The sequence below is a fragment of the Myotis daubentonii genome, chromosome 13 (genome assembly GCF_963259705.1).
Source record: "Myotis daubentonii chromosome 13, mMyoDau2.1, whole genome shotgun sequence".
NCBI lineage: Eukaryota > Metazoa > Chordata > Mammalia > Chiroptera > Vespertilionidae > Myotis > Myotis daubentonii.
In genome coordinates, this window is record NC_081852.1 from 19,886,625 (window position 1) to 19,907,596 (window position 20,972).

At 43.9% G+C, this 20,972-nt stretch overlaps 1 protein-coding gene across 1 annotated transcript in view; it reads left to right on the plus strand.

The window, feature by feature from the left end:
- Positions 1–20,972, plus strand: part of CFAP70 (cilia and flagella associated protein 70) — a 110,113-nt gene that overhangs the window by 39,076 nt on the left and 50,065 nt on the right. The window contains 6 exon segments of the mRNA XM_059662396.1: positions 4,565–4,664; positions 8,045–8,179; positions 11,279–11,406; positions 11,408–11,447; positions 11,631–11,714; positions 20,810–20,901. Coding sequence (XP_059518379.1) covers positions 4,565–4,664; positions 8,045–8,179; positions 11,279–11,406; positions 11,408–11,447; positions 11,631–11,714; positions 20,810–20,901 — 579 coding nt within the window.

Genomic DNA, 20,972 nt, shown 5'->3' on the forward strand with positions numbered 1-20,972 from the left:
TATGTGATGTATCACGTTTATTGATTTGCGGATATTGTACCATCCTTGCATCCCTGGGATAAATCCTACTTGGTCATGATGTATGATCTTTCTGATGTACTGCTGGATCCGATTTGCTAAGATTTTGTTGAGGATTTTGGCATCTATGTTCATGAGGGATATTGGCCTGTAATTCTCTTTCATTGTGTTGTCTTTACCTGGTTTTGGTATTAGGGTGATGCTGGCTTCATAGAATGAGCTTGGAAGTGTTCCTTCCTCTTGAATTTTTTGTAGTAGTCTGAGGAGGATAGGTTTTAGTTCTTCCTTGAATGTTTGGTAAAACTCCCCTGTGAAGCCGTCTGGTCCTGGGCTTTTGTTTGATGGAAGCTTTTTGATGACTGCTTCAATTTCTTCCATAGTTATTGGCCTGTTGAGATTTTTAGATTCTTCCTGATTGAGTTTTGGAATGTTGTATTTTTCTAGGAATTTGTCCATTTCCTCCATGTTGTCTAGTTTGTTGGAGTAGAGCTGTCCAACAATCATTTTTTAACAATCATTTGTATTTCTGTGGGGTCTGTTGTTATTTCGCCTCTATCGTTTCTGATTTTGTTTATTTGGGTCCTCTCTCTTTGCTTCTTGGTGAGTCTGGCTAGAGGTTTGTCAATTTTGTTTATCCTTTCAAAGAACCAGTTCTTGGTTTCATTGATTTTCTGTATTGTTTTTTTGGTCTCTATGTCATTTATTTCTGCTCTAATCTTTATTATCTCCTTCCTTCTGCTCACTCTGGGGTTTTCTTGTTGCTGTCTTTCTAATTCTTTGAGTTGTAGAGTTAGATGATTTACTACCATTTTTTCTTGTTTTTTGAGATAGGCCTGTAGAGCTATAAACTTCCCTCTCAGGACTGCTTTCATTGTGTCCCATAGGTTTTGGATTGTTGTGTTTTCATTGTCATTAGTTTCCAGGATGTTTTGAATTTCTTCTTTGATTTCATTGGTAACCCAATCAATATTTAATAGCATGCTATTCAGCTTCCAGGTGTTTGAGTATTTTGGGTTGTTTTTATTGTAGTTTATTTCTAATATTATGCCATCATGGTCTGCGAAGACGCTTTTTATGATTTCAATCTTCTTGAATTTGGGGATACTTTGCTTGTGACCCAATATATGATCTATTTTTGAATATGTGTTATGAGCACTTGAGTAGAATGTATATTCCGTGGCATTGGGGTGAAGTGTTCTGAAGATGTCTATTAAGTCCATCTGATCTAGTGAGTCATTTAGGATTGCTGTATCTTTGCTGATTGTTTGTCTAGAGGACTTATCCAGTGCTGTCAGTGGTGTATTAAAGTCCCCTACTATGATTGTATTGTTGTTGATCTCTCCTTTGATATCTTCCAGGAGTTTTTTTATGAATTTGGGTGCTCCTACATTGGGTGCATATATGTTTACCAGGGTTATATCTTCTTGTTGTATTGATCCCTTTAGTATTATGAAGTGGCCTTCCTTATCTCTTGTTATGGCCTTCACTTTGAGGTCTATTTTGTCCGATATAAGTATTGCTACCCCAGCTTTCTTTTCCTTTCCATTTGCCTGAAAGATATTTTTCCATCCCTTCACTTTCAGTCTGTGTGAGTCCCTTCTAATGAGGTGGGTCTCTTGTAGACAGCAGATGTATGGGTCATGTTTTTTTTATCCATTCAGCCACTTGATGTCTTTTGGTTGGAGCATTTAGTCCGTTTACGTTTAAAGTTATTATTGAAAGGTACTTATTTGTAGCCATTTCTTTTTTTGTGTGGCTGTTTTCTTTCTGAGCTTTTTATTTCTTCTTTTTACACCAGTCCCTTTAGCATTTCTTGCATTGCTGGCTTGGTGGTGATAAACTCCCTTAGTCTTTTTTTGTCTGTGAAGCTTCTTATTTCCCCTTCAATTTTGAATGATAGCCTTGCTGGATAGAGTATTCTTGGATTCAGTCCTTTGCTTTGCATCACTTTGTAAATTTCCGCCCATTCTTTTCTGGCCTGATGTGTTTCTGTTGAGAAGTCATTTGATAATCTAATGGGAGATCCCTTGTATGTAACTTTCCGTCTCTCTCTTGCAGCTTGTAAGATTCTCTCTTTGTCCTGAACATTTGCCATGGTAATTATGATGTGTCTTGGTGTGGGTCTTTTCGGGTTCACCTTGTTTGGGACTCTCTGGGCTTGTGTGACTTTTTTCTTCCCCACCTCAGGGAAGTTTTCTGATATTATTTCTTCGAGTAGGTTTTCTAATCCTTGTTCCTCTTTCTGTTGTTCTGGCACCCCTATTATTCGTATGTTGTTTTGTTTCATGTTGTCCCAAAGCTCCCTTAGGCTCTCCTCCTGTCTTTTAATTTTTTTCTCCAATTGCAGTACAGTTTGGGTGTGTTTTGCTTCCTTGTCTTCTAATTCACTAATTCGGTCCTCCGCTTCTCCTAGTCTACTGTTGATACTTTCAATTGTGTTTTTTATTGCAGCTATATCACTCTTCATTTCTTCTTGGGTCTTACTTAAGTTGTTGATTTTTTCATCTGTTTCTTCTAGCTTCTTGCATATGTTATTGATTTTTTCCTCCGTCCAGTTTATGAACTCTAGGACCCTTATTCTGAATTCTTTTTCGGTCATGTTGCATGCCTCTGTATCACTTAGCTGCTTTTCTGGCGAATCCTCTTTTTCTTTCCTTGGGGATTTCTTTGTCTACCCATGTTTGATCTCACTGACATATCTGGACGTTGAGTCGTTCAGTGGCTGCTCCCTTGGTGGCAGTGACTCCTTGGGCTGTGGTTGCTCTTTGGGCGGTTGCGGTAGCAGCTGCTTCTCAGTTGGCAGCAGCTCCTCTGGTGGGTGCTGTTCACAGCTGTGGTAGCTCTTCTGGCTGGTAGGGGGAGGTTTCACGTACAGCTGCTGTTCCTCAGACAGAGGGTGTGGTGCTCAGGAGGCTGCTCCATATTTAACTTTTTGAGAAAACTTCATACTGTTTTCCACAGTGGCTGCACGAGTCTGCATTCCCACCAGCAGTGTACTAGGGTTCCCTTTTCTTCTCATCCTCAGCAGTACTTGTCATTTGTTGATTTGTTGATGATAGCCATTTTGACAGGTGTGAGGTGATACCTCATTGATCTTTTAATTTGCATCCCTTTGATGATCAGTGACTTTGAGCATTTTTTTCATATGTCTCTTGGCCATTTGTATGTCTGCTTTAGAGAAGTGTCTATGTAAGTCTTTTGCCCATTTTTTAATTATTTAATGACAGTACTCTTGATCTTGTAATTTTTTATTGAAAGCTGGACATTATGTACTGAGTAATTTTTTTTGGCAATTAGGTTTTTTAATGTGCGATTTTATGTTAATCGGCTAGTAGCTGGGCTGCGCTTAATGTTTGCTCTAGTTGTAGGTGCTAAAGGCTTCAGTTTCCTTTCTTTTTGTCCCTCCCCTGCTGTCTGTGAGTTTGCCTAAGAACTCTTTCTTAGATAGGGTCTGTGTTTTGCAGTCTCTCAGTTATAATTCATTGTTATTATAGTGAAATTCTGTTGATGTAGTGGCAAGGTATTGGGGAGGAGGATTGTTCTATAGCCCTATGATCAAATATCAGTATTTTAATAGGTTTGAGTCTCTGGGTTCTGACCCTCAGAACGTTTAATAGCCTTTTTTTCTTTCTGTCCTTATGTGAGGCAGGAAACCTAGAAGAGGCTGGAGGTACCTAATGGCCCTTCCCCGAGTCAGATAAAGCTCTGGTAAAGTAGTTTCGCTGAAAGAGTAGGCCTTTGTTATGGAGAACACTGGGCATATTTCAAAATGGTTACTTTTCCTTCTCTCTACCTAAGAGGATTTTTAATCTTATCTTCACTGTGAGAAACTGCTGAGCTCCTTGTTTTAAAATCTAAAAAAGTGTGGGGAACCCCTAGGAATGGGCCCCCAGGAGTTTTTAACTCTCTGGCTTAGCCACACTCAGCCTCCAGCAATGTGTCAAAATTACCCTTAAGTGTTTCTATCTGTAACAGGACTCCAGCGGCTTCTGATCTCAGCTGTGATTCTCTGTACTTGACTGTCTCTCCAAACTTCAAAGTGGCAATTTGCCCTGTGACCTTGTTTCTTAGATGGATCTAAGACAAGTTGTTGATTTTTCAGTTTGATCACCTTTTTTTTGGTTTGTTGTAAGGAAAGTAATGAAACTTCTAAGCTCTTTAGTTGCCAGTCAGCTGATACTCGAAGCCCTTCTCCATTATCACAGTAGAGATTAACATATTTTCTATTTTTGCATATTTGTCTGATTATTTCTTTAGAAAATATCACTAGGAGTGGAATTTCTGGGTCAAAGATTATGCACATTTTAAGGCTTTTGATTCATATAACCAAATTGCTCTAAAAAATGTATCATTTGCTTCTGCTAGCAGTACAGAATTATTTTCAAGAGTTTTATAGATTTGAGGTTAAAAAAATCCACTTACCTGATAATCATTTAAATATGTGTATTCCATTACTTTTTAAAAGAGGGGAATACTTTCCTTTAACCTAAATTATACTAACTCCATTTTTACACGCAATGCTAATGGTCTGATTCTTGACATGCAGTTTTCAGAAGCGAATTGCTGATTGCCGATTGTGGCCTGTAGAGATCACCAGAGTTCCTCTAGTTACTGCGCCCAAAGGGAAAGCTGCCAAATTTGATAAGGTAAATTTGTCCAGTTAGAAATATTTATAGTCCTGGCCAGTTTGGCTCCATGGATAGAGTGTCAGCCCACAGACTGACACCAGGGTTGATTCTGGCCAAGGGTGGGTACCTTAGTTAAGGCTCAATCCCAGGCCTGGTGGGGGGAAGGTGCATACAGGAGGCAGCCAATGGATGTGTCTCTCTCACATCAGTGTTTCTCTCTGTCTCTCTCCCTCCTTTCCACTCTCTCTAAAAAAAAAAAAACCAATGGAAAAATAGCTTCCGGTGAGAATTGAAAAACATTTTATATAAGAAATGCTGCCTCTAATTCTAATACCAATGGAAAATATGAACTGTTGTGGCTACTCCCTAGGGTAACCAACTGATTCTTATTTGTTTAATAGTTTCCTGACTTTAGTGCTGAAAGTCTCATGTACCAGGAAACTCCCCTGTCCATGGCAAATCAGGATGACTGATCACCGTAGCTCTTTAATGTCCACTAAATATTTAGCCTTTATTCCCAGGCATCCTATTTCCCTTTAGCCTTTCATGACAGTTTACCATAGGTAAAATCTTACAAAATAGCCATTTTTACAGGTCAAAAGTAGTTAAATATTGGCAATATGGTTCATCCTAATACATCTTTCTGAATTTCTTTTAGACTTTGGACTTACAATGTTTTTAGCCTGCTAATTATTAGAGTAATAGGGTTCATAGATGTACTACTGTTCTGAAAAAGATATAGCTTTGATGAGCCTAGAACAGTGGTTGGCAAACTCATTAGTCAACAGAGCCAAATATCAACAGTACAATGATTGAAATTTCTTTTGAGAGCCAAATTTTTTAAACTTAAACTATATAGGTAGGTACATTGTTATTAACTTAATTAGGGTATTCCCTAATTAATTAGGGCTTAATACAGGGGTGGGCAACCTTTTTGTGAGTGCGTGCCAAAATCAGCAAAATCTCTGACTCAAAATTCTTCTGCGTGCCCACCCTAATTTTTTGAGAACATGTTATGCCTACTTGATATCTCTTAAGGTGTACGTATGTGAAGAACCTTGAAGAAATAATAAAATTCATTTGAGCGACAAAAACACAGTACATGATGATGAAAAATACATTTATTTTTAATGTATACATGTACACTGATAGTCCGACAGAAAACTATATGACTCCATTTGATATTATCAGTGGGAGTTTTGCTGCTGCATCACTGATGACAGAGATTTTACATCACGTTTATATTTCGTGACCTTCAGAGATATGCACGAGCTACTACTTTCATCCGTCAGGCTACTCCTATTACGAGACTTAACAAAATTCATCACTGAGAACAAAGATTCACAAAAATATGTGGATGAAAACATGGAGCGTAACGCTGTTGCAAAGTTTTTTAAACAGAAAAAATTTTCCGGAATGGCATTCCAAGTCCTCAATAGTTCGTTTTTGACACTTCTCTCTGGTACTCCTGTCTCTAATCACTTTTTTTCAATGTTTTCTAAGTCAACTCTAAGGTCAATAAATTTCTGCTTCCAAATTGAGCTACTCTGAAATTCAATCAATTGCATTTCAAAGGCAGCCATGGCTATCCATGAAAACATTTGTAAGTTTAGTTCCTCCAGTTTCATGCTGTCTGGAAACCTCATGAATTTTGCTGTCTCTTCCAGTTCTCTGAATTTCGCAAATCTTGAGAAGAACTGCTCAATAGTTGACTCGATGATGTTTAAAAACAGCTTTTGAGGGCTTTGACAGTCTGTTCTGTCATATTTTGGGAGGTCTTTGATGTGCCTCTTGAGGTTTGGGAAATATCTAAATCTCTCACCATCCACATCCCTCTTAAAGGCTTCCAGTTTCTTTTCAAAAGCCTTTATGTGACCAAACATAATATCAAGTGTCTTGCCAGTTCCTTGTAATTTAACATTTAAGTCATTCAAATGTTCACAAAAATTGTAAATGGAAGATTATAAGAGAGGGTTTCGTGTGCCAGCAAAAGTTACTGGCGTGCCATGTTTGGCACACGTGCCAGGGGTTGCCCACACCTGGCTTAGGAAGAGCCACACTCAAGGGGCCAAAGAGCTGCATGTGGCTTGCGAGCCGCAGTTTGCTGACCACAGGCCTAGAACATGATCTCTATTGTTTTACTTGTGCATGTCTGGTCTTTTGTGTCTGATCCTCTTGTAGACTGCTTTGTATCCTCCACAGTACCTAGCATGATTCATGGCATATACCATACACTTAAGTACCTAAATGATTTTTATTGATTTTAAAATGGACTTTGTGGAAGAATAAAAATACTGCTACTTTTCCCTTTGTAATATATAAAACAAGGTTCCTTAGCTTTCTAAAGAACATAATATTATTATATGATCATAGGACTTTAACCTAATTTCTAATTATTTTAATAGGTAAAATCAAAGAGATTACTTTTAATCTTGTGGGAATTAAATGGGTTTTCTTTCAGTTTTTTTTCTTATAAAAGTTTTTTATGGCAAACCATATAACCATTAAAATGATGCTAAGATCTATTTTTTTTTTTTTTACATATTCTTCATCTTTGTAATGAGAATTTAGATAAAATTAGGGATGGCAAATACATTCATCCTCCCTCATCCATGGCAGATAATACTGATCAATCAAAGGATTTTTTTCCTTCTGAATCCAGATAAAGATACAGAATCTTTCTCAGCACAGTACTCTAATTGATTAGAATGTAGGCATTAGCTAAAGCCTATTTGTCAACACTGGTCCAGATGATTTGTAAGACACTTTCATTCATATGAGTCTATGAACTAGAACTAAAAGCCACAGCTTCTGATTTCTTTTCAATTTTTGTTGTTGTTGTTTTTTTTTTTACAGTTTTACATGGTAAAATTGATTTTTTTGTTGAATATATATATCAATGAATTTGAGTGTGTTTATTCAACTGCCTTTACTATTCATTAACACTGTTTATATGCATTATTTCAGTGATCATGGTATTATTAAACCCATTTTGAAAATAAAGAAAGGAAGACCCCACAGCTCTCTCTATGGAGCATGCCTGCACCTTTCCCCACCTCTTCCTTTCCCCTTTCCTCATTTTTCTGTAGCACATCCCAGGGTCAATCTTCCCTCTTTCATCCCTCAAGGTGCATATCTCTCTTCCTTTTCTCATAGGCTCCAAGGGCCCTTCTACTATCTCTGTAACTTTCTAAATAAACTTTCCCTTATAATTTGAAAAAAAGAAGAAGAAGAAGAAGTGAAGACCCAAAATGTCTATGCTATTGCCTCAAAGTCAACTACTTAAGTAGCATAGCTAGTTTCTAAAGCCAGGTCTTTGAATTGCTGAGTCAGAGCTCCATACCTTATATACTACATTGCTCTATGGTACTAATAGGTCTCTGGTTTTATTCCTTTAGATGGATGATGAAAATGCGCTTTCATTTCATGGTGTGGCTTACGTTAATATGGTCCCATTGCTGTATCCAGGTGTGAAGAGGATTCGGGGAGCTTTTCGTGTTTACCCTTATCTAGACGGCACTGTCTATGAAAAGGTCAGAAAAATTGTATAGAAGATATTATCTGTACAAGTTTATCCTTTATATTTGCTTACTTTACATATACATGCTAAAGATTATACATCTTTGCAATGGATGTTTGGAACCAATTGATATACTGGGATTTTAAATATAGAGCCTTGCTGTCATTCTGCCATTGAATCTCAAAAACTTTAGGCCAAATATTTCAACAATAATATTATATGTGAGTAGTCTAACCACCCCAATGAAAGGACAGAGACTATGAGACTTGGATTTTAAAATATCAAGATTCAATGATATGCAGTCTAAAACAAACATGCCTTAGATTTAGACATACATACGTTGAAGTAAAAGAATGGAAAAGACATACTATGCAAGTAGAAAATGTAACAGAGCTAAGTGGCAATATTTGTATCATATAAAATAGACTTCAAGACAAGAAACATTACTAAAGACATAAGAGTGGCATGCCATCGAAACCGGTTTGGCTCAGTGGATAGAGCGTCAACCTGCGGACTGAAAGGTCCTAGGTTCGATTCCGGTCAAGGGCATGTACCTGGGTTGCGGGCACATCCCCAGTGGGAGATGTGCAGGAGGCAGCTGATCAGTGTTTCTCTCTCATTGATGTTTCTAACTCTCTATCTCTCTCCCTTCCTCTCTGTAAAAAATCAATAAAATATATTAAAAAAAAAAAAAGAGTGGCATGCCATAATGAGTAAAGGTCAATTAATCAGAAAGATAGAATTTATAAATTATAAATTATTACATAAAATAAGTGTATACATAGATTATAAATGTATACACCACTAACAAGAGAACCTCATAATACATGAAGCAAACCCCAACAGAATTGAAAGGAGAAATAGACAATTCGATAGTAACATTTAGAAATTTCAATATTTGCCGGGGTCCAACCCCAGCAGTTCCAGGGGTCCCCAAAGGCGTGGACAGAGTCGGCAAAGAAGGAATGACACGAAGACAGGGTTCAGTTGATCAGCAGCCTAGCCAGGATCTCTAGCCCGGATCTCCCGCCAAGTTCTGGTCTCGATCTCCAGAGAGGTTCTGCTTAGGATCTCCAGCCAGGTTCTGTCCAGGTTCTCCAGGCAGGTCCAGTCACCAGGTTCTAGTCAGGCTCTCCTGCCAATCTCCGCAGTCAGGTTCAGTCCAGGATCCCCTGCCATGCTCTCTCGCCAGGCTCCGCCTCCAGGCTCTGAGGCCAGTCCCTGTCCAGGATCCTCCGGCATGCTCTCGCCAGCAAAGTTCTTCTGTCCCTAGAGGACGTTCTGTGTAGGTTCTGTGCCTAGGCTCTGTCTCTCTTGGTCCTGTCTTCCAACCCCTGTGTTCTCAGTTCTGTCTTCTGTCTCTAGATTCTGAGTTCTGTCTTATAAGTTCTGTGTTCTAAGTTCTGAGTGTTTCTGTCTTGTTACAACTGTATTTATACCAGTTGATTCAATCCTATCAATCTCTATTACAAAGGTTAGGGCGTTTCTTATCTCCATTCCAGGGAGAAAAGATTATGTAGTTTAAGCATGATTGTTCGTAGTTAAAGGGATTAATTACCCGCCTGGCACTTAGTTGAGGGGTTTTATTCCCTCCCTAACTTCAGGGGAAAATCCCTACCTGGGGATTCAACCTTTCTCGGAGAGGTGACCTTGGTTAAAACACAGCGCCAAGAAGGTGAGCAAACATATTAAGAACCGTATGCCATATATGCCAGGTCCCTTGAAACAGCAAGGATGGACCGGCTCCCGGCAAATATTGTACTCTCAATATTTAATAGAACAGCTATATTATTTAAAAATCTATACTAAATATAAGCTTACCATGCAACCCAGCAAATCATTCCTAGGAATCTACTCAAGAAAATTGAAAACCTGAATTTATACAAACACATGTATGTGAATGTTTTAGGCTACTGTGAACAGCATTATTCACAGTAGCCTAAAACTCATAACCATCCAATGTCCACAACTGATGAGTTGATAAACAAAATGTGGTATATCTATACAAAGGAATATTATTCAGCAATGAAAAAGAATGGATTACAAATAATATAATATGCCAAAATCATTGTATTTTTGGTGAATTATATGAAATGTGAATTATATCTCAATAAAGCTGTTTTGTTAAAAAAAGGAATGGGCTACTGATACATTCTATAACATGGATGAACCTCAAAATTTTTATGCAAAGTGAAAGAAGAAAGACACAAATGACTACATATTGTACAATATCACTTACATGAAATGTTCTCATTTCCTAGAGATGTTAAAATTTGAAAAAGTTTGCATTTTAGACTCTATGAAATACAGTAATTTAGGACTTTGAGTGATGATTAGTATTTATAATTTTTTCTTTAAAATTGTGGGACCATGTTCTTAGCAGCATTATTGAGGTACAACTGACATATACCTAAGGGGCACAATTTAAAGCTTTTGACATAGGTATCCATCTGTGGCACTATCACCACAATCATGATAGTAAAAATACCCATTACTGGCCAAAGTTTTCTCATGACCTTTCCTGTTATCCTTCTCTCCTACTTCTGTTCAATCCCTCTGGGTTTTTTTGGGGGGGGAGGATGAAGGTGAGGGGAGTCTGGCTTTTTTCACTCAGTATAGATTATATTTACATTCATCCATATTGTTTAATTTTAAAATTTCTGTAAGACTCTTTTCCAGGCATTGTAGTTGAATTTTCCCATGCAAAGTTATTATTTTGAACTGTAAACTTGCCCCTCTTCTTCTAATCATAATTGATAAACCAGTAATTAAATAATGTTTCTTGTACAGAAATAAATTCAACCATTTAAAGTTAATTTGAAATTATGTGTCAAAGATGAAAAGCTCTCTGGTAACAAGTTAATGAGATACAAAATCAAGCCGAGTTGAAAAGTCTTCTCTTAAGAATTTAAATAATGGGATAGACAGCTAGCTTCTGTGATGGTTTCACTTGCTCAACAAGTATGGGTGCAATAGAGTTTTTTAATTCCCCCATCTCTCTTTGTTTCTACAATGTTGAAATTATCTAGAAAACTAAGTGATGTTAAAGAATAATGTATATTTCTTTTATTTGCCTATGATTCATTGAAATTTTTGTTTGTTTGTTTTTCAGACCAAATGCTCATTTAGCTTGTTCCGGGATACTGGGCATAATTTGCTTCATAATAACAAAGTAGGAGGAGTTAATTCTCCATTGTCCAAACCAGTTGTTTCTAAGAACCTGAAAGAAGATAAAATAGTAAGAAAAGGATATAAAAGGAAGGCCTAGATCTGGGGATATGGTAGGTTGTTGAGAAGGTGATGATTTTGCTGATTTTGTTACATTCCAGAGGCTTACACTTATTTCTCATTTGGTGAATTTCCTCAATTTGATTTGCATTTTGATGCAACATAATGATTAGTATTCCTGCCATTGTAAAGACCATATAAGAATTTCATTTTTAAGGTATGTTCATTTCTTTCAGCCAGCAACTAGTGTAAAATCTCAGAGCTCAGATACTGCTGTGGAAATTCTGGAAGCCACTCCAAACTACAATCCAGAAGGACAGGTAACTATGCATAAAGAGTTGGAAAATTAAGTTTACATTCATCAGTCCTTTACTGAGTAAGGTAGTATGTTGTAGTGGGAAATGCTCAGGAAAATGCTCATTGAGTTACCATCCTTATTTACCATGACTGGTTTCTGATGTTGGGTAAATTTCTTTGTCTTGCTGAGACTTACTGAAACAAATAGGTACCAGATTAACTTTAAGGACTGTTCCAGCATTAAAAATTTATGTCTTTTATTAATGCTACTATTTTGAGCACCATGAGGGATGCAAGGATGCATCATCTGCAGCATTTATTCGTCTGCTCTCAGGACACTCAACGGTCTGGTGGGTGAAATACAATTGGTACATAACTAATGGCAATACAGAATTTTGATGAATGCTGTAGTAGAGGAATGCATAAAAGTGTTGTGTGGGCTCCAACAAAACAGATTAGTAGCTACTAGAATGGGCAATCTCAGAAATCTTCATGGAAGAGGTGGCATCCAAGCTAAGTAGTGAAAGAAGAAGAGAAGCCTTTGCCAGATGAAGATGGAAGAAGAGGCATTTCAGGGTCAGGGAACAGCTGGAGTCAAGGCACAAAGAAGATAGCAGAATTTGGGGTACATCAATTCATTCAATGTATGGTATAGAGCAGCGGTCGCCAACTGGTGGTCCGCAGACCACTGGTGGTCCGTGAGGTCTGAAAGGTTGGCAACCGCTGGTTTAAGGAAACCTTGGGAGCAGTGGTCGCTAACCAGTGGTCTGTGAACCACTGGTGTTCCATGAGGTTCATAAGGTTGGTGACTGCTGGTATAGAGAAATGAAAAAAAGAAGAGGTTCTAGGAGGTGAGAAATGAGAGAGAGAGAGTGTAATCTGGGTTGTAGAAAGGCTTGCTAAAAAGTTTGGGCTTGGAGAAACTAAGATGGAGGCATAGATAAACACTGGGAAATTGCTGCCTCCCACAACTTCAAAAAAACAACATACGGACAAAATGGACATCATCCAGAACTACAGGAAGGCTGGCTGAGTGGAAATTCTACAACTAGAAGGAAAGAAAAGCACGCTGAGAGCCAGAGGAGCTGCGGAAGTAAAGTGCAGAGGTAGGGAGGCTCGGGTGCGCAGAAAGGGGCTGGTACCTGAGTACGCGGCTGTCTTTTTGAATCGGGAGGGAGTCACAAGCTCCTGACTTCTCTGAACTCCAGTTCTGGCAAGTCTCTGGGGACCCAGGACTCATACGGGGAGAAACTGGACTGTCTGGCAGCGGGCAGAACTCGGAACTTGAGGGCGGCTTTCCCTCAGAGGTGCTTGCAGCAATTACCAGGACACTGAGACACGAGGCCCCTTAGGGCAGGGCTGAGAATCCGCCATAGCTGCTTGCTCCGCCCTTTGATTCCCTGAGACCCCGCCCCACCCAGGCTGCGGCAGAGGCTTTTGCATATGAATGCCCCGGCCCTTTGCAACCTGAAAATTACCTAACTGCAGCTGGGCTAGACAGACCCAGAACTTCCAAGAGAAGGCCCAAGGCCCCACAGCAGCTTGCATTGCTTCACAGCTGGGCCTCATCAGGACACCTCCAAACTCCAAAAAAGGAAGGGGAATCTGCAGTTCTCTTCGTAGCTCCTATTGTGTAACCTCAGGCAGAGGCTAAATTAGCACCTCCTTAGATCCAAGAGCCAGTGTACCCAGTTGTCAGAGGGGGACCATCCAGATTACAACTCCTCAGATCCATAAGGGACACACACAGGGTGCAGACTCAGTGAGCACCAAAACCCCACTGAAGCAAGTCTTGCCCCAGAAGGGTGTCTTCAGCACAGAAGTTCTCCCACTGCAGACACAGCTGATTCTCACTGCCAATTGGCCTGGAGGTCATTTCCTCCCAGTGATCCTACAACAATCAAGGCATAACTATAATAAGACTGTGCACAAAGCCCACAAGGGGGTGCACCAAGAGTGTCCACCTCAGGTAACTGGGGAGGCTGAGCCACTGGGCCCTACAGGACACCTAGCACACAAAACCACTCTACCAACACAGGGAAGTATAAAAAATGTGGAGACAAAGAAACAGGTCACAAATGACAGAAATGGAGGAAAGCAAACAACTGGATATAGAGTTCAAGGCCACGTTTATAAGGTTTTTCAAGAATTTTATGGAAACCGCCGATAAATTTAGTGAGACCCTCGATAAATCTAGTGAGACTCTCGAGGATATGAAAAAGGACCAACTAGAAATTAAGCATACACTGACTGAAATAAAGAATAATATACACGCCGAAACCGGTTTGGCTCAGTGGATAGAGCGTCGGCCTGCGGACTGAAGGGTCCCAGGTTCGATTCCGGTCAAGGGCATGTACCTTGGTTGCGGGCACATCCCCAGTGGGGAGTGTGCAGGAGGCAGCTGGTCGATGTTTCTCTCTCATCGATGTTTCTAGCTCTCTATCTCTCTCCTTTCCTCTCTGTGAAAACTCAATAAAATATATTTTAAAAAAAAGAAATCTTAAAAAAAAAAAAGAATAATATACAGATCCAACAGCAGACAAGAGGATCCCAAGAATCAAGTCAAAGATTTGAAATACGAAGAAACAAAAAAGACCCAACCGAAAAAGAAAAAAGAAAAAAGATTCCAAAAATATGAAGATAGTGTAAGGAGCCTCTGGGACAACTTCAAGCGTACCAGCATCAGAATTATAGGGGTACCAGAAGAAGAGAGAGGGCAAGATATTTAAAACCTATTTGAAGAAATAATGACAGAAAACTTCCCCTATCTGGTGAAAGAAATAGACTTACAAGTCCAGGAAGCGCAGAGAACCCCAAACAAAAGGAACCCAAAGAGGACCACACCAAGACACATCATAATTAAAATGCCAAGAGCAAAAGACAAAGAGAGAATCTTAAAAGCAGCATGAGAAAGACAGTCAATTACCTACAAGGGAGTACCCATACGACTGTCAGCTGATTTCTCAACAGAAACCATGCAGGCCAGAAGGGAGTGGCAAGAAATATTCAAAGTGATGAATGCCAAGAACCTACAACCAAGATTACTTTATCCAGCAAAGCTATCATTCAGAATAGAAGGTCAGATAAAGAGCTTCACAGATAAGAAAACACTAAAGGAGTTCATCACCACCAAACCAGCATTATATGAAATGCTGAAAGGGATTCTTTAAGAAGAGGAAGAAGAAAAAGGAACTCTTACCATTTGTCACAGCATGGATGGAACTGGAGAGCGGATAAAAACCACATGATCTCACTCATTTGTGGAATATAATGAACAACATAAACTGATGAACAAGGACTGATCCAGAGATGGAGAGGCATTGATTGGACTGTCGGGCCTTGGAGGGAAGGTAGGGGAGGGTGGGGGTAAGGGGGAAAGATCAACCAAAGGACTTATATGCAAGCATATAGGCCTAAGCAATGGACATGGACAACGGGGGGAGGGGGGGTGAGGGCATGACTGGGGGGTGGGGGGGTAGAGGGTAACGTGAGGATAAGGACACATATGTAATATCTTAATCAATAAAAAATATATTAAAAAAAAGTTTGGGCTTAATTCTACCTATCCTATCTAATAATAGAGAAACATGGTAATTAACCATAACTTCGCTACTCTTCCCATTGGCTAATCAGTAAGATATGCAAATTAACCGCCAGCCAAGATGGCGGCTAATTTGCATACTGCAGGCAGGGTGGGACAGTGCCAACCACCAGCTCGGCACCCGCCCCGCCCTCATCCGGCCCTCCCGCGGGGGACCTGGGGTTGGTGGGTGGGACCCCAGCGATCAGGTACCCGCCCCGGAGAGTCTCAGGCCTTGGGAAAGCAGGTGCTGTGAGCTGGTGATCCCAAAGGCCTGATAGCCCGGCAGTGGAGGCAGTGTTGGGACTGAGGAGTGGTGAGTGGGCAGAACATGGCCCTGATTGGGCCAGTCGCTATGACACCCACTGTAGCCAGCACACCACCTGATCAGGGGGTGGGGCCAGCAGCCAACCTCGCAGCCCCTCCCCGCTGCAGGCCTTCCCCTGATCAGACTCTCCCATCCACATCAAGAGCAGGTCGCTCAGAGCCTGGACCCTTCCAGCAGCCCTGAGTCCCTGGGGTTGAGAATTCTGATGGCCCTGCCCAGAGAGTAGAGATGCCTGAGGGGCAGGGACAGGGACCACTGGCCTCCAGGGAGCACTGCAGAGTTGGCAATGAGAGGAGAGGGCCTGCGAAGGGGGAGAAGGTGAAGCCAGTGGACATCAGCCCAGAATCCAGCCCTTCCCCTCCAGAGGCAGCAGGACCTAACCCAGAACCCCAGCCCGAAATGGAAGAGCCTGAGGGAGCTTCAGGAAGCTCTACGCAAAGCTGCACATTGAGAACGAGAGACTTCATGAGGCCCTGACCCAGACCACACTGCGGCTGGAGCAGCTCAAGGTGGAGCTGGAGCGCGCCATGCAGAGGCAAGAGCACTTACTTTGCAGAGAGGCCGGCCATCCTGGAGCTGGCAAGATTTGAGTGCAGGGCCCTGGAGTGCAAGGCCGCTGAACTGGAAGAGGAGCTGAAGGGCCTGTCCAGTCTCCGAGCTGAAAACCAGCGCCTCAAGGATGAGAATGTGGCCCTGATCTGCGTCATCAGCAAACTGTCCAAGTGACCCCGGAGGACTTGCCCCTGCACCCGCATTTATACAGCTGCTTTTGCCACATGCACCCCTTCCCTGTGTGAACATGAGTGACAGGGCTGTCAAGGAGTCTCTGAGAAGCCATAACCTTCCTTGAGATCTCCAGGTTAGGAGGGGAGGACAGAGCCCCCAGGAGCCAAGGGGGGCATCTGAGGCCAGGATGGAGATGGGAGGCTAAGCCAGGTAGGGGGACCAGGGCTGCAGGCAGGACCAGAAAGGACCTGGGGACCAGGAAGTGCCAAGACCAGTAGCCAGGACCAGAGTGGCCACCCAGAGGTCCCCTCTCACATGTGCTGCCACCAGTCACCCCTCCAGCCCCTGAGCAGGGATCCTAGAATGTGCCAAGCATCCTGCCGGCCTGGGCCAGGTGAGCCTGTATATAGGGTCTGTGTGCAATAGGAAGGGATGTCTTCTATTTTTTGCTGCCCCCTTCCCATCGTTGTCCTGGGCAGGGGGAGAAGGTATTTTTTAGACATAGCACAGGCACCACAAGTAAAAGTTGTGAAGTTGCCAAAAAAAAAAAGAGCAGGCCGGCTGGCCAAATACCCCCTCTCTTCCCATCACCCCCTCCCCGCCAGCCCTACCCTTGATCAACCTGCCCCACCACAATAGGCCCACAGCCCCTCCCCGTGGCTGTCTGCCCCTGATTGCACCCCCCCACCCCAAGAGGGGGCAGGACTGGGCAGCCAACGTCCTGCAGCCCCTCCCCAGGCTGGCCCCACCCCTGATCTCCCCACCCCAATAGGGGTCAGGGCTGGCCAGCCAATCTCCTTCAGCCTCTCCACTTGCCCAGCCCCACCCCAGATTGCCCCCCCCCCAACGAAATCAGGGGCAGGGCTGGCTGGCCAACCACCCATGGCTCCTCCCCCAGGCCACTGGCCCCGATCGCCACCCCCCAACCCATTTGGGGGGGTGGCTGCCCAGCCCACCAACCACAGCCCCTCCCCATGGCCAGCCCCACCCCCAATCGGCCCCCCAACCCCAATCAGGCTGGCGAGGGGGGGGCAGTTGGGAGCAATCAGGCCGGTGGCAGGGGGTAGTTGGGGCAAACAGGCTGGCAGGGGAGGCAGTTGGAGGTGATCAGGCTGGCAAACAGAGTGGTTAGGGGCAATCAGGCAGGCAGGCAGGCAGGTGAGTGGTTAAAAGCCAGCAGTCCTGAATTGCGAGAGGGTTGTCCGACTGCTGGTGCAGGATCGGGCTAAACTGGCAGTCTGACATCCCCCAAGGAGTCCCAGATTGGAGAGGGTGCAGGCCAGGCTGAGGGACCCCCTCCCTCCAGTGCACAAATTTCGTGCACCAGGCCTCTAGTCCTTTATAATAAAAGGATACTATGCAAATCAACTGAACAGTGGAATGACTGGTTGCTATGACACGCACTGACCACCAGGGGGAAGATGCTCAATGCAGGAGCTTCCCCCTGGTGGTCAGTGGGCTTCCACAGGGGGATGCCACTCAGCCAGAGACCAGGCTCACAGCTGGCAAGCGCAGTGGTGATGGCGGGAGCCTCCCCTGCCTCTGTGGCAGTGCTAAGGATGTGCAACTTCAGGCTTAGTCCCGCTTAAGGGGAGCGAACCTAAGCCAACAGTTGGACATCCCTCAAGGGCTCCTGGACTGTGAGAGGGTGCAGGCTGAGCTGCGGTGAGGGATCCCCCCCCCCCCCACTGAGTGCACGAATGTCATGCACCAGGCCTCTAGTCCTATCTAATAAAAGAGAAACATGGTAATTAGTGTACAACCGCTACCCTTCCCATTGGCTAATCAGGGCGATATGCAAATTAACTGTCAGCCAAGATGGCGGCCGGCAGCCAGGCAGCTTAAAGTGAACATGAGGCTTGCTTGCTTTAGTGACGGAGGACTCCAACGTTCCCCGCCTGCCGCTGCAGGCCTCTGAGCTGCAACTCTAAGCAACTATGTTATAAATATAGAAGCTAAACAAAACCCCAGAAACCTGCTTTAGTCACCGGGCTTCAGCCAGCAGGATCGCAACATTGTTTCAAATACAGAAGGTAAACAAAGGCCAGAAACCTGCTTTCAGCAGCAGAGGCCTAAGAGCTGGAGCCAAGCCTCAAAGCTAAAGCTGGCCCAGAATAAAATAAAAAGAAAAAAAGGAGCAGTTGGGAGCTTCAGTCACCCGCCAGCCTGAAAACAGCCCTCAGCCCCTCACCCAGACTGGCCAGGCACCCCAGTGGGGACCCCCACCCTGATCCAGGACACCCTTCAGGGCAAACCAGCTGGCCCCCACCTGTGCACCAGGCCTCTATCCTATATAGTAAAAGGGTAATATGCCTCCCAGCACCAGGATCAGCAGAGCAGAGAGGCCTCCCGGCACCAGGATCAGTGTGACAGGGGGCAGCGCCCAAACCCCCTGATCGCCCTGCGGCTCTGTGTGTGACAGGGGATGGGGCCACAACCTCCCTATCCGCCCTGCTCTGTTTGTGACAGGGGAAGGCGCCCCAACCTCCTGATCACCCCTGCTCTGTGCCTGATAGGGGGAGCTCCCCAACCCCATGATCGCCCTGCGGCTCTGTGTGTGACAGGGTACGGCACCCCAACCCCCTGATCGGCCCTGCTCTGTGTGTGACGGGGTAGAGCCTTAACCTCCCCATCAGCCCTGCCCTGAGTGTGAGAGTGGCGGCGCCCCAACCCCCTGATCCGCCCTGCTCTGTGTGTGACAGGGGGCGGTGCCCCAACTCCCCTATTGGCCCTACTCTGTGAGTGACAGGGGGGAGCTCCTCAACCCCCTGATCGGCCCTGCTCTGTGCGTGACGGGGGGAGCTCCCCAACCCCCTGATGGGCCCTGCTCTGTGCGTGACAGGGTACAGATCCCCAACACCCCTGATGGGCCCTGCTCTGTGCGTGATAGGGGGCAGCACCCCAACCCCCTGATTGGCCCTGCTCTGTGCGTGACAGTGGATGGTGCCCAACCCCCCAATCGGCCCTACCCTGAGCGTGACTGAGGGTGGCATCGCAACCTCTCAATCTGCCCTGCATGACGGGGCGGCGCCCCAACTCCCCCATCGGCCCTGCTCTGAGCCCGACCAGGGGCTGCACCTAGGGATTGGGCCTGCCTTCTTCCACCCGGGAGCAGGCCTAAGCCAGCAGGGCATTATCTCCCGAGGGGTCCCAGACTGCGAGGGCACAGGCCGGGCTGAGGGACCCTCCCCCGCCTCCCCGAGTGCACAGATTTTGTGCACCGGGCCTCTAGTGTATATATATAGAAGCCTAAGCGACCAACCGACTGGCCGGTAGCTATGATGCACACTGAGCACCAGGGGCCGACGCTCAATGCAGGAGCTGCCGAGCAACAGAGCGACAGCAACTTTGTAGAGTGCCCTTGCATTCTGAGACCGCTCAGAGGATGTTGGACTGTCAGTTTTGGTCCGATCCACGCAGGCCAGGCCAAGGGACCCCACCTGCCAGAGGGACCCTGCTCACTCCACAGATGCCCTTTGAGCCCTGGCACCACCCCAGGTGCAGCCGGCCAGGGCGGTACCACAGGAGGTTGGCTCCAGGGCATGTCCGGCCAGTCTCACCCAGTCCTGCCCCGCCGGCCACCTTTTAATTAATTTACTTTCAATGTGCACAAATCCGTGCACCGGGCTTCTAGTAAATAATAAGGCTCTTGAGCCTCATTTTAGGGACTCACATTATGGGTTTTTAAACTTATGTGGAAATAAGACCTTATGTGTGTTTCAAGGCAAAACTCTTGCAAGGATGTGAAAAAGAGAAACAGAACGTAGAGTAGGGACTTCAGATGTCAGTTGGTAGGTTTTTCTGAGAGTACAGATGAGTATTGATGACAGTTTGAGTTAAGGAAGAGATCATAGAGAAAGTCAGGAACCTGCAGAGGCACGGTGGAACTGGGAAGCTTTGAGGTGATGAAGAAAAGTTAAAGGTAACTCAGGTTTCAAGCCTTTCTTTCTGGAAGGGTAACAATCATTAAGAGAAACTTTAAAAGAGAGGCTGATATAGGGGGAATGATAAGTTGGACTTTGGACACGTTGCATTTAAGATACTAGCAAAATTCTGGGTAGAAATGTCCATCAGGTTGCAGTTGGTAGATGGTGGTGAGCAGGCTGTGAGTGGGAATGTCGCGAGGTTATGAGGAGAATATTTCTGCAGAACTCATGAAAGAGTTTTGGTGGAAGAAAGAATGGCACTCACCTAAAATAGTTCCAAGAAAGGTATTGAACAAGTTGAACAGGGCTTCAGCTGGGGTAGAAGTTTCCAAGAATAAGATTGAAAGTGGTTCCCTGCAAGAGATAGCCACTGTTGTTCTTTTTCTGTCCGGTTATTTTTCTATGTAAAGCATATTTTAAGTTAAGATTACACTATATTTATAGCTGTTGATGCACTTTTCTCACTTATTATATTGTGAATATTACCTTATGTTACGATTTTTTTCATAAATATTTTTTTTACTGAAAAGAATAAATTAGAAAAAAATGTCTTTACAGCAATATGTAGAAGCAGGGACATACATCGTGTTGGAGATTCAGCTGAACAAAGCCTTGGTTCCAAAGCGATTGCCAGAGGAGCTGGCCAGACGGTGTGTAGCAATGTTCTCATACTTGTTTTGCAAAAGCAATTTAGGTATAAGTAAAAGGAAGTCAGCTTGTG